Source organism: Herpailurus yagouaroundi, unplaced genomic scaffold, assembly GCF_014898765.1.
Source record: "Herpailurus yagouaroundi ecotype Mexico unplaced genomic scaffold, PumYag 207, whole genome shotgun sequence".
NCBI classification, from domain to species: domain Eukaryota; kingdom Metazoa; phylum Chordata; class Mammalia; order Carnivora; family Felidae; genus Herpailurus; species Herpailurus yagouaroundi.
In genome coordinates, this window is record NW_024412438.1 from 459,832 (window position 1) to 473,082 (window position 13,251).

General features: G+C 44.7%; 1 protein-coding gene across 9 annotated transcripts in view; it reads right to left on the bottom strand.

Moving 5' to 3' along the window:
- The window catches only part of LY9 (lymphocyte antigen 9), a 30,398-nt gene extending 18,892 nt beyond the window's left edge, over positions 1-11,506 (bottom strand). For 2 of the 9 annotated variants that reach the window (XR_005783838.1, XM_040452429.1), the window contains exons 1-2: positions 11,321-11,504; positions 7,425-7,751 (exon numbers count right to left, since the gene is read on the bottom strand). Coding sequence is in view for 8 of the 9 variants with exons in the window: in XM_040452429.1 (XP_040308363.1) it covers positions 7,425-7,751; positions 11,321-11,444 (451 nt within the window). In the remaining variant the exon portion in view is untranslated. Of the gene's footprint in view, positions 1-7,424; positions 7,752-11,320 lie in introns of all 9 variants that reach the window. The other 7 variants (XM_040452428.1, XM_040452434.1, XM_040452432.1 and 4 more) reach the window with 5 other exon arrangements.
- Positions 11,507-13,251: the final 1,745 nt, after the last annotated feature.

The window sequence follows — 13,251 nt, forward strand, 5'->3', positions numbered from 1 at the left end:
GCCTGACGCGGGGCTCGAACTCACGGACCGCGAGATCGTGACCTGGCTGAAGTCGGACGCTTAACCGACTGCACCACCCAGGCGCCCCAGGAGCTGTTTCTTTGAAAAGATCGACAAAATTGATAGGCGTTTAGCTAGACTCAGACAGAGAGAGAGAGAGAGAGAGAGAGAGAGAGAAAACTCAAGTAAACAAAATCCGAAATGAAAGAGGATAAATAACAACTGACACACAGAAGTACAAAGGATTATAAGAGAATATTATGAAAAATTATATGTCAATAAATTGCACAATCTAGAAGAAATGGATAAATGCCTAGAAAATATAACCTCCTAAAACTGAATCAGGAAGAAATAGAAAATTTGAACAGACTGATTACCATCAATGAAATTGAATCAATAATCAAAAAACTCCCAAAACACAAAAATCCAGGACTTGACATCTTTATAGATGAATTCTACCAAACATTTAAAGAAGAGTTAATGCCTATTATTCTCAAACCATTCCAAAAAATAGAAGAGGAAGGAAACTTCTAAATTCATTCTATGAGGCTAGCATTACCCTGATTCCAAACCAGATAAAGACACTACCAAAGAGAGAGAGAGAGAGAGAGAGAGAGAAAACTACAGGTCAATATTTCTGATGAACATAGATACAAAAATCCTCAACAAAAAAATTAGCAAACCAAATCCAGCAATACATTAAAAAAATCACTCACCATGATCAAGTGGGATTTATTCCTGGAATGCAAGGGTGGTTCAATATTCACAAATCAAATGACATGACACATCCCATAAACACAGAAAGGATAAAAAAGCATCTGATCATTTCAATAGATACAAAAAAAGCATTTGACAAAGAACAACATCCATTCATGGTAAAAATCCTCAACAAGGTAGGTTTAGAGGGAACACACCTCAACAAAATAAGCCCATATATAAAAAATCCCACAGCTAACGTTATACTTAATAGTGAAAAACTGAGAGCTTTTCCGCTAAGGTCAGGAACAAGAAAGGATGTCTACTCTCACCACTTTTATTCAAACTAGTACTGTATGTCCTAGCCATAGCAATTAGACAAGAAAAAGAAAATGTATCTGAATTGGTAACAAAAAAGTAAGACTTTCACTATTTGCAGATGACATGATACTATGTATAGAAAACCCTAGGGGCGCCTGGGTGGCGCAGTCGGTTAAGCGTCCGACTTCAGCCAGGTCACGATCTCGCGGTCCGTGAATTCGAGCCCCGCGTCGGGCTCTGGGCTGATGGCTCAGAGCCTGGAGCCTGTTTCCGATTCTGTGTCTCCCTCTCTCTCTGCCCCTCCCCCGTTCATGCTCTGTCTCTCTCTGTCCCAAAAATAAATAAATTTTTTGAAAAAAAAAATAAAAAGCCACTAGAACTGATAAATGAATTCAGTAAGGCTGCAGGGTACAAAATCAATATACAGAAGTCCATCACATTTCTATACACTGATAATGAAGCAGCAGAAAGAGAAATTAAGAAAACAATCTCATTTACAATTGCACCAAAATTAATAAAATACTCAGGAATAAACTTTACCAAGGAGGTGAAAGATCTGTACTCTGAAAACTGTAAAACACTGATGAAAGAAACTGAAGAAGACACAAAGAAATGGAAAGATATTCCATGCTCATGGATTGGAAGAACAAATATTACTAAATTTCCAGGTTAGTCAAAGCAATATTCAGATTTAATGCACTCCCTGCCAAAATAGAACAAACAATAGAAACAAACAATAGAAAAACAGAACTAGAACAAACAATGCTAAAATTTGTATGGAATCACACAAGAACCCGAATAGCCAAAGCCATCTTGAAAAAGAAGAACGAACTTGGAAGTATCATGATACAAGATTTCAAGATATACTACAGAACTTTAGTAATCAAAGCAGTATGGCACTGGCACAGAAATGGACACAGAGATGCATGGAACAGAATAGAGAGCCCAGAAATAAACCCATGATTATATACCAATTAATCTTCGACAAAGGAGGCAAGAATATTCAATGGGAAAAAGACCATCTCTTCAATAAATAGTGTTGGGAAAACTGAACAGCTACATACAAAAGAAAGAAACTGAGCCACCTGCTTACACCATATACAGATGTAAACTCAAAATGGATTAAGGACCTAAACGTGACGCTTTAAGTCATAAAGATCCTAGAAGAGAGCCCAGGTAGTGATTTCTCTAACATTGGCCATGCCAACATTTTTGTAGATATGTTTCCTGAGGCAAGGGCAACAAAAGCAAACATCAACTATTGGGACTACATCAAAATAAAAAGCTTCTGCACATCAAAAGAAACAATCAACAAAACGAAAAGACAACCTATTGAGCGGGAGAAGATATTTGCAAATGACGTATTCCATAAAGGATTAGTGTCCAAAATATATAAAGAACTTATACAACTAAACACCCAAAAAACAAATAATCCAATTAAAAAATGGACAGAAGACATGAACAGACATTTCTCCAAAGAAGACATCCAGATGGCCAACAGACACATGAAAAGATATTTGGGACATCTGGGTGGCTCAGCTGTTTAAGCGACCGACTCTTGATTTTGACTCTCATGATCTTATGGCTCTGCTGACCATGCAGAGCCTGTTTGGGATCCTCTCTCTTCCTCCTCTTCCCCTCCCCTGCTCATTCTCTCTTTCTCTGTCTCTCTGTCTTTCTGTCTCAGAATAAATAGATTAAAAAAAAAAAAAAAAGAAAAGTTGGTCATCATCACTCATCATCAGGGAAATGCAAATCAAAACTACAAAACTACAATCATATCATACTTGTCAGAATAGCTAAAACAACAACAACAACAAAAAAAAAACCACAAGAAACAAGTGTTGGCGAGGATGTGGAGAAAAAGGAACCTTGTGCACTGTTGGTGGGAATGCAAACTTGTGCAGCCACTGCAGAAAACAGTATGGAGGTTCCTCAGAAAATTAAAAATAGAACTAACATATGATCCAGTAGTTCCACAACTGGGTATTTACCCAAAGAATATGAAAACACTAATTTGAAAAGATATATGCACCTCTACGTTTGTTGCAGCATTAGCTACAGTAGCCAAATTATGGAAACAGCCCAAGTGTCTATCGGTTGATGAATGGATAAAGAAGATATGGTATATATAAGTGAATTCAGCCATAAGAACAAATGAAATCTTGCCATTTGTAACAATAGATGGCTCTAGAGAGTATTTAGCTAAGTGAAATAAGTCAGTCAGAGGAAAACAAATACTATATGATCTCACTCATATGTGGAAATTAAGAAACAGAATGAACAAAGAAAAAAAAACCAACAAAAAAAGATGCTTAACTACAGACAACACACTGATGGCTGGCCAGAGGGGAGGTGGGTAGGCGATGGATGAACTAAGTGAAGGGGATTAAGAGTACACTTATGATGAGGGTGTCTGGGTGGCTCAGTCGGTTGATCATCTGACTGGCTCAGGTCATGATCTCATGGTTTGTGAGTTCGAGCCCACATCAGGCTCACCGCTCTCAGTTCAGAGCCCCCTTCAGAACCTCTGACCCCCTTTCTCCCATCCATTCCTCCACTCATGTGTGCTCTCTCTCTCAAAAATAAGTAAATAAACGAACATTTTAAAAAGGCTACACATGTGATGAGCACTGGGTGCTGTATGAAGTGTTGAATCACTGCTGAATCACTGAAACTAATATAACAGTGGATGCTAACTATGCTGGAATTAAAAAAAAATTAACACTGTATCTTGGGAATTGTATGTCGGTGCACATTGATGCATTATAGAATCGATCATTGATTCAATAGAGTTGATTCAGTCTATTTCTATTCGCAGCATAGAATTCCATTTCTTTAATATATGTGGAGCCCTCTACAAATCAATTAAAAAAACCTACCTGATAGAAAGATGGTGTCATAGGCTGAATTGTGTCTTCCCAAAGTTCAGATGTTAAAGCCCTGACTCCAAGTACCTAAGAATATGTTTTTATATGGATATAGGACTGTGTTTGGAGAGAGAAGTCATTAAATTAAAATGAGGTCATTAGAATGGTCCCTAACCCAATATGACTGGTGTCCTTACACGAAGAGGGGGCAACTGAGTGGCTCAGTCAGTTAAGCGTCTGACTTCGGCTCAGGTCACCATCTCGCGGTCCGTGAGTTCGAGCCCCGCATCGGGCTCTGTGCTGATGGCTCAGAGCCTGGAGCCTGCTTCGGATTCTGTGTCCCCCTCTCTCCCTGCCCCTCCCCCGCTCGCTCTCTGTCTCTCTGTCTCTCTCAGAAATAAAATAAAAACATTAACAAATTTTTAAGAAGAGGAGACTGGGACACAGACAACACGGACAGAATGACAACCGTGTGAGAACCCAGAGAGAAGGTGGCTATTTGCAAGCCAAAGGGAGAGGCTTTGGAGGAAACCCAACCTGCCGACATCTTGACTGGTCTCCAGAGCTGCGAGAAAGTAAACTTCAGTTGTTAAAGTTACTGTCTGTGGTACTTGGTTATGGCAGCCTTAGCAAACCAGTATGGATTTTGGTACCAGAAATGGGTTGCTGCTGTAACAAACACCGAAAAATGTGGAAGTGGCTTTGGACTCGGCTAACGGCTACAGGTCTAGAGGGTTTTGAAGCATGTGTTAGAAAAAGCCTAGACTGTCCTCAAGAGACTGTAGAAATATGGATGTTAAAGTTGGTTCTGGTAAGGGCTCAGAAAGAAGAGAGGAGAGCTGAAGAGGAAGCTTCCGTTATCCTAGAGTCACACAGGGTATTATCATGAGCAGAATATTGGTAGAAATATGAACCCTACAGGTGTTTCTGGCGAGGTATGAGATGTAACCGAGGAACATGTTATTGGACACTAGAGGAAGTGACCCACTCGTCACAGAGTGGTGAAGAATTTAGAAAAATTGCGTTCCAGTGTTTTGTAGAAAGTAGCAGATTCAGGGGTGCCTGGGTGGCTCCGTTGGTTGAGCGTCCAACTCTTGATTTCAGCTCAGGTCATGATGTCATGATTTGTGGGTTTGAGCCCTGGGTCGGGCTCTGCGTTGACGGTGCAGAGCCTGCTTGGGATTCTCTCTCTCCCTTTCTCTCTCTCTGCCCCTCCCCGGCTCACACATGCACACTCTCTCTCTCTCTCGAAAGAAATAAACTTAAAAAAAATTTAAGAAACAAACTTTAAAAAAAGAAAGTGGCACATTTAAATGATAAATTTGAGTATTTCGCTAAAGAGATCTCTAAGCAAAGTATTGAGGGCACTATGTGGTTTTTCCTTTCTGCTTGTCGTAAATTTTAGAGGAGGGCCATAAATTGAAGAAGGAAGTGTTGAGAAAGAAGGAACCAGAACTTGAAGATTTAGAAAATTCTCAGCCTATAAGGTGTGGCTAGACAACATTTGCTGAAGAGATTACAGTGTGACTCATGGATTTAGTCAACTCTATCAGCAGAAGTGTTTCCAGCCTGGACTGAAGGGACAGAGGTGGGACAAAATTAAGAAACGCTGTCACACTTGTGGGATTCTACAGGATGGGCCAATAGAGCTACTCAGTTGAGATCATGCCTTATCCTTCGAGAAGAGGGAAGAATATGCCCGAGAGCAGTTCAGAGGTGGATAGGGCTGCCACTGCCTTTGCCCCCCCTGGCCTAGAGGGCCCAGGCCCAGGGGCCGTTGGTGGGGCGATTTCCTCCTTGGTTCCAGGGGTCAGGGTTGCTGCCCAGGGCCAAGGAGGGGGCGGGGGGGGGGCGGCCACCCAGGGGGCCCAGAGGATAGAGCATAGGGCCAAATAAAATTGTTCTTAAAGGTTAAAATTTAATGGAATTTGGCCTGCTAGATCGCAGACTTCCTTGGGGTCCATGGCCGCTTTCTTCTTTTCTATTGCTCGTTTTGGAATAAGAATGTCTATCCTATGCCTATCCTACCATCCCAGTATGGAGACAGATAACTTGTCTGGTTTTACAGCTTCACAGCCCGGGGGGAATTTTGCCTCAAGACAAATTACATCTCAAGTCTCACCCATAATGCTTTAGATGATACCTAGATAAGCGTTTGGACTTAGAATTGATAGTGGGGTGTCTGCTGAGATGGAATGAATGTATTTCGCATATGAGAAGGAAGTGAGTTGTGGAGGGGCCAGAGGGCAGACTGTTATGAACTGAATCGTGTCCCTTCAAAATTCATATGTTGAAGTCCTGATCCCCGGTACCTCAGAATGTGACTGAATTCGGAGACAGAGCCTTTCAAGAGATAATTAAGGAGGGGCGCCTGGGTGGCTCAGTCAGTTGGGTGTCCTACCCTTCATTTCTGCTCGGGTCATGATCTGATGGTTCGCGGGACTGAGCTCTGCACTGACAGGGCGGAGCCTGCTTGGGATTTCCTCTCTTCCTCTCTCTCTTCCTCTCTCTGCCCCTCCCCCACCCATCTAGCGTGTGCTCTCTCTCAAAACATAAACAGACTTAAAAAAAATATAAAGAGGGAATTAAGTTGAAATTAGAAACCAAGGAACAGACTCTCAGGCCTACAGGACAAATTGCTAGTCACCAGAAGGGAGGCGTGGTGGGGGAATGGGTGAAACAGGTGAAGGGGACAAAGGGAACAGGTGACACTCATATTGGTGAGCACTGAGTAACGTACAGAAGTGTTGAATCACTATATCGTACCCTGAAACTAATATAACACTGTATGTTAACTATACGGGAATTAAAATAACCTAAAAATAAAGAATGACTTACATGGATTCTACATTAACCAGTAAACAATTTATTTAAAAGGACACTTTTTAACTTCTCTTTTCTTGATAGGACCGCGTGAGGACGTGTTGAGAGGGTAGTTATTGGCAAGCCTGGAAGCCAGGCCGCAGGAGAAACCCAACCTGCTGATATCTTGAGTTTGAATTTCCAGCCTCCAGAACCGTGAGAAAATAAGTTCCCGTTGTTTAAACCACCCCGTCTGTGGTATTTGGTTATGTCAGCCCTAGCAAGCTAGTATAGATGGGTAAAGGGTATTATAACAGGGTTACAGAAAAGAGAATACAAACGGCTTTTAAACCTATTTTGTCTGTGTTTTCACTCTGACATCCATATTTATGGAACCGGATGAAAGTGACCAACAAGATAGTCCTATCTGTCCTCGAGGGATAAACTGCTGGAGAGAAAAAAAAAAAATCTGCTTTTAAAAATAAAAGATTAGGGGCACCTGAGTGGCTCAGTCGGTTGAGTGTCTGATTCTTGATTTTGGCTCAGGTCATGATCTCACTCGCAGTTTGTGAGTTCGAGCCCAGCGTCAGGCTCTGTGCTGACAGTGTGGAGCCTGCTTGGGATTCTCCCTCCCTCTCCCTCTCTCTCTCTGCTACCCTCTCTGTCAAAAATAAAGAAATAAACATAAAAAAAATCCCAAAAGATGAAAACCCACAGAAGCCCTCTAGAACTCACCATAGACACGCAGGATGAATTCCTCATCAATGGTGACTTTAGAATTCTTGCGGTTTATCTGGGCTTTGTAGGATCCTGCGTCTTTCAAAGTCAGGTTGCTGATAGACAAGGAGTAGTTCCAGCTGATGTTCAGTCGGTTCTGGTAGCTTTTGTCCATAATGATAACTTGTGTTTCTGTGACTGCTAAAGCAAGAGCATTTTGGGGACCATTCCAGGTGACGTGCTCAATCTCTGTGTCCACTGAAATGTTCAGGGAGAAAGTCACCGAACCCCCTAGAATCCCTGGCACCACTGTTGGGGGTGAGTCCTTTCCAGAGGCTTCTAGTCCTACAGCGACAGAAGAGGGAGTGGAGGAGCAGTTGGACTCTTCAAGTCAGCCTTCATTCATTCATTCATTCATTCATTCACTCATTCAATAAAAACATAGTGGGAATAAATCCCAGATGATGAGAAATGAAATAAAATGCCAGCCCTCCTTCCTCTAGGCTTGTTGCCTGACAAAATCATTCATTCATTCCCCAAATTAACTTTCATTCACTTTCTCCCATGAATGCATCTACAACAATCAGTGAAACAGACATTCTAGGTTTCTGTCCTAGCAGGGAAACTAGCCTTGTGACTTTGGGTGAATTTTTGAATTTCTTTGAGAATCAGTTTACTCATTTTTGGACAGAAATGTTCATTATGGGTGTGAATGAATAGAGATGGTAGGGTTGGAATAAAATCACGTTGCTGTAAATCATAAAGACCAAAAGAGGTAAAAAAAAAAAAAAGGAGCACCTTTTTAAAAATTAGATGGCGAGATGGATGCCTAACAGCGTGGATAGATGGACAGGTGTGTGAGAAGGCGAGTGAAATCCAAGTGATGGCAGGTCCAGGGTGGGAAGCATCTGAGTGTTAGTGTAAAATTCTTTCAAGCTTTCTCTGGGCTCAAGAATTTTCATAATAAGATGTTAGCAACAAACGGAGCATCTGTCTCACTCTTCCTTTCCTTCATGGCCCAGGGGATCTCAGACTGGCTTTGCCTTGGCCAGGGAAATCTGGTCTGTCCTTAGGAACAAGGTTTGGGGTTCGGGACAGTAAGTAGCGTTGAATCCTCTCCTAATTGCCTCATCTCAGGAGAGACCAAGATCCCCGATAAACATTGTTACCGCGGCTTCCAGAGGCCCGGCATCTGTCCGAGGCAGCTCATTTCCTTGTAGGGGCCCTGGGAATGTCGGCTGGGTGACCCCAGCCTGGATCCCCAGATTCAAGGACTTCTGAGGCTCTGGAGAGTCCTCTGAAAACTCCGGACTAGATCAGATGGGTTCAGGACCCAGATTACTCCAGGAATCTGGGCGGAAAAATAAGTAAAAAATGTTAGAGAGAGAGAGAGAGAGAGAGGAAAGGCCCAGGTACAGCCTGGACTGATGGAAAAAGGCCGAGACATGCTCTGAATACCCAGAAGGTACAGAATTATGCAGATACAGAGAAGAGACTCCCAGATTGGTGTAGATCAGGTGTGTGTGTGGAGGGTTCTCTATCCATCATCATCCAAGCACTTGGACCTTGTGGAGAGGCAGCTAGGAAGGACACAGAGCTAGGGACCTTGGACAAGCTAGGCTAGGTCACTTCAGGTGAATTCTGGGGGGTAGTCAGAAGGGAGAAACTTGATTGGTTTCGATGCTGGCTTCAAGTTGCCTTACAGAGAGCTCTTCTCATCTGGAAGATGCTGGCGATTGCTACGTCATGGAGAAATCACCTCGTTCAATCCTCAAAATTACCTGGTGACTAGCCACCCCCCCCCCCACCTTTTTGTTCACAGATGAGGAGCTAAAATTTCAAGCGTTTTAACTATTTGCTTGAGACGACAGGGTCGGTCAGCTCTCTCTTCACATCAAAGATCAGCAAAGGTCCCCAGACTGTCAGCAAGGGGAGCAGGAGGCGGTTCGTGTCGGTCAAACCCTGTTACCTGGTGAAGCAAACAATGCTCCATAACAGGTATCAGCCACCTTATTTCGAACTACTTATTTTGAACTATTATTGTGGCAAATCGTCAAACGGCATTCAACGGTCGTGATAACTGAATTTGGCTTCTCTGCCTTTACTAGTTTCCAAATAAGCCACTTAGTGATCATTATAACAATCAGCTTCTACCAACTAGGTACCGAGCACTGACATGTATCATTTTTAATCTATTGAGAGAGTCTTGCATGATCCAATTTACGAATCACATTCTCTACTTAGGACGCAGAGACTCCTACAGCTCGGAAGTAATGGAACAAGGATTTAATTTCAAATGTTTCCGACTGGCCCAAGGTCAGCCACTTTGGCATGAAGGTTATTCTGAGCTGAAGGCGATCGAGACCGTGTGGGCTCAAGAGGAACTTTGCCCCTCCCTTCACTACATAGAAGACTCTAAGTTGGGGTCTTTCCCAGGATAAGGGTTATGAGCAGAGATAAATCTGATCTGCGTGACCCATCTGTATGGCACGGCGAACATCTAATTACCAAACATCTGTTCTCTTTGTCGCCCTGTGAACTACTCGCCTCCCCTCGGAAGTCCCAGACCCCTGCCCCCTTCTCCTTAGTTTGGGATGACATACAGACCTCATTTTGCCTGTCTTTGAAATTCCGTGTCTGTGTGGATTCCCCATACATACACTATTAAGTTGTATTTTCTCCTGTTAATCTGTCTCGTGTCAATTGGATTCTTAGTCCAGCTGGAAGGACCTTGAAGGGGACAGGAATCCTTACTCTCCAAACAGGGGACAGGACGTTCTGCTCCCTGACACACTAAAACGGAAGGACTTTTCACCCTACTGTCTCCTAAGTTCCTGAAACCACTCCTTGGATCCACAGAAGCATCAAGGTAACTCCCTGCTAGACCAAAACAGGGAAGTTTGAGGTTATCCCGTCTGGTGGAGCTAGACAGAGGGAGATGCCTCTCTGCCTGGAAATTGACTTGTTGGTCACCTGAGGCTTGGGTGACATTGCATTGGCTAATTTCGGGTTTATCCAACACAACCAAGAAGCACCCCAAAAGTTGGGTGTCGATATAAAGAGCCATGATGCTTCCGATGTTTTCACGGTGAGCACTGATGAAAATGGAAAATGAGGAGAGTTCAGACTTGACCTCAGCCCTGGAATCTAGGCCCCTCTCTTCCATACATGCATCTGGGAGTTCTTCTAGAACTCCCCTCACTGCCTACCCCTCCTACTCCCACTACTTTTCGGGTCCCTATGCTACCGTACGGTGCTCCAAGGCCCTGGGGAAAATAGGATTACCGGGGGACAGTAGATGCCACCACACCGGGTGGCTGAGACATTCCCTGGGGTAGTGGGTCAGCTCTGCCTGCTGGCCATGCTGCCGAGAGACGTTTCCCAGAAACTTGCAGGACTTGGGCCTTGATGGGGAGGTAGGATGTGAGGAGAAAAGGACACTCAGAGAGCAGCCATCAGGCCCAGTGCCACCAGACCATCTCCAGATCCCCAGGGAAGCCTGAAGTTTGGGATAGAAGGTAAACATGGCAGAACGTAGAAAGAAGTTCCAGGAGTTCTATGTGTCCCGAAGAAAGGGGGGTGGCTAGTCATCAGGGGAAACTTCCGTATCTCTCCGTGCATTCTATCCACACTGTGTGGGGAGCAAACTCACCACTCAGCATTTCTCAGCAGGAAAATGTGAGGGCGAGAGGAACACAGTCTGAGCCCAGACTTGTTTGAGACTGGGGCTAGGATGCCATCTACTCATGGTGAGTGACTGTGCATGCACTCACACACGGAGACACAGCTGGGAATGAGGTGGAACCCGCAGAATGACCACGAAGAGAAGAGTTTCCTGAGTTTACCGGCAAAGAATGTGACCGGCCCCAGAGGGACACCACGAGCAAGCGGTGGTGGCCGCAATGTGGACTTACCCACGAGCAGGAAGAGGAGATGTGTCCACAGTAAGGGAGAGAATACGTGCGGCTGACTCTTCTGTGGTTTCCTGGAGAAGGACCGTAGCACCCAGTCATCTGGGTGTTTCTTTGGACCCGCCATGATGATCTTCTCTCAGACCTCAGGCTGAAAGAGGAAGTGCTTACCACAGCTTCCCTGCTTGTGCACGCGCGTGCGTGTGTGTGTGTGTCCCAGGGAGGGTTATTTATATCTGGTACCACAGACTCCTCCCACATGCTCAGGCTGGGGTAGGGGTCCCACGTCTTTTCAGGGCCTTCGTGGGATTTGCACATCCATGGGGGGAATCACCTTCTTCAGCATCAGGAAACTTGGGTTCTAAACTCGGCCCTAAAGGTGGCCCCTCAATATCTCCACCTCCTGGTAATCGTGCCCGTGTGTAATCACCTCTTTTTTTTATTTTAAGATTTTAAGTCATCTCTACACCCACTGTGGGGCTCGACTCATAACCACGAGATCAAGGGTCGCATGTTCTACTGACTGAGCCAGCCAGGTGCCCTGCAATCACGTCTTCTTGAGTGTGGGCTGGGTGGAGTGGCTTACTGCTCGTGAGTAGAATGTGGCAGCAGTAATAAGCTGTCATTTCTGAGATTAGGTTCTGGAAGGTTGCGTTTTCATCTCGGTCTCTTTCTCTCCTTCTGTCTCCCTCTCTCTTTCCTACTCCCAGCTCTTTTTGAGGAGCCGGGTACTATGCTGTTAGTGAAAGACTTCGAGACAAGGAGCCAGGGAGACCACTAGCCAAAACCCAACGTGGAAGTGATGTCTTTGCGAACAGATCATGGGGACTCGAGGCTGCCATGAGCTACAGGGGTGAGGCGGTTGGTACTGGCCCCTGGAGGACACCTTGATCAGTGAGGGATCCCGAGCCGGAGGCACCAGCTAAGCCATGCCCGGATTGCCGATCCACAGAAATTGTGAGATACAAGATGCTTACTTTCAGCTGCTCAGTTCTGTAGTTTGTTACACAACAGTCGATAACAAATATGGTCCAATGAATTCACGGTTTTGCTTAAGCCAGTTTGCATTGGCTTCAAGTCACATACAACGGAGAGACTTTTAATTTTTTTAAGTACATTGATGGAGAGGGAGGGGCGGGGGGAGAGACTGGAGGGAAACTGGAGACAGAAGAGAATCCAGAGCGGGCACGGCACTGTCGATGCAGGGCTCCAGCTCACAGACTGGGAGCTCGAGACCTGAGCTGAAATCAAGAGTTGGTGGCTTAACCGACTGAGCCACCCAGACGCCCCTGAAATTTGATTTTTTTTACTGTTTGTATTCTGTTTTGAGTTCCCTTATATCCCTGTTGATTTTTCAAACATGTCCTCTTTCAAGTTTGTTTATTCATTTATTTATTTTGAAAGAGAGACAGAAAGAGCGGGTGGGGGAGGGGCAGAGAGAGAACGAGAGAATCCCCAGCAGGCTCTGCGCTGACAGCTGCTACAAGGCCGTAGCATGAGAGGACCTGGAAAGAAAACTTCAGGAAACGGGCACGGGTCGTTTCCGGTGACATCCAGTGAGTACCTGTCAGGCGTGAGACCCTCTCGTAAGACTTGACATGCACGGATCCGTTTAGCCCTCATGACCGCTTTATGAGACAGGTATTTTTTGTCACCCCCATTTTATAGATGAGGAGACTGAGGTACAACAAGGGTAAGTAGCTTACTTTGAGTTTTATAGTTAAGTAAGAGCTTGAGCCCAGGAAGTCTGGGAGGAAGGGGGGAGAGAGGGGACAAGTTGGATGGCAGGCATCTCCTATCAGAGGGCGTCTTCAGAGTTTCGTGCTGCACAAGCCTGAGAGTCAGGGCCTCCTTAATTCTGTGCAGCAGGCACCTCTCTTGCCTCACTCTAGTCCTGGCCCTGTGGCTACAGCATGATTGTCCAAAGAGAACTG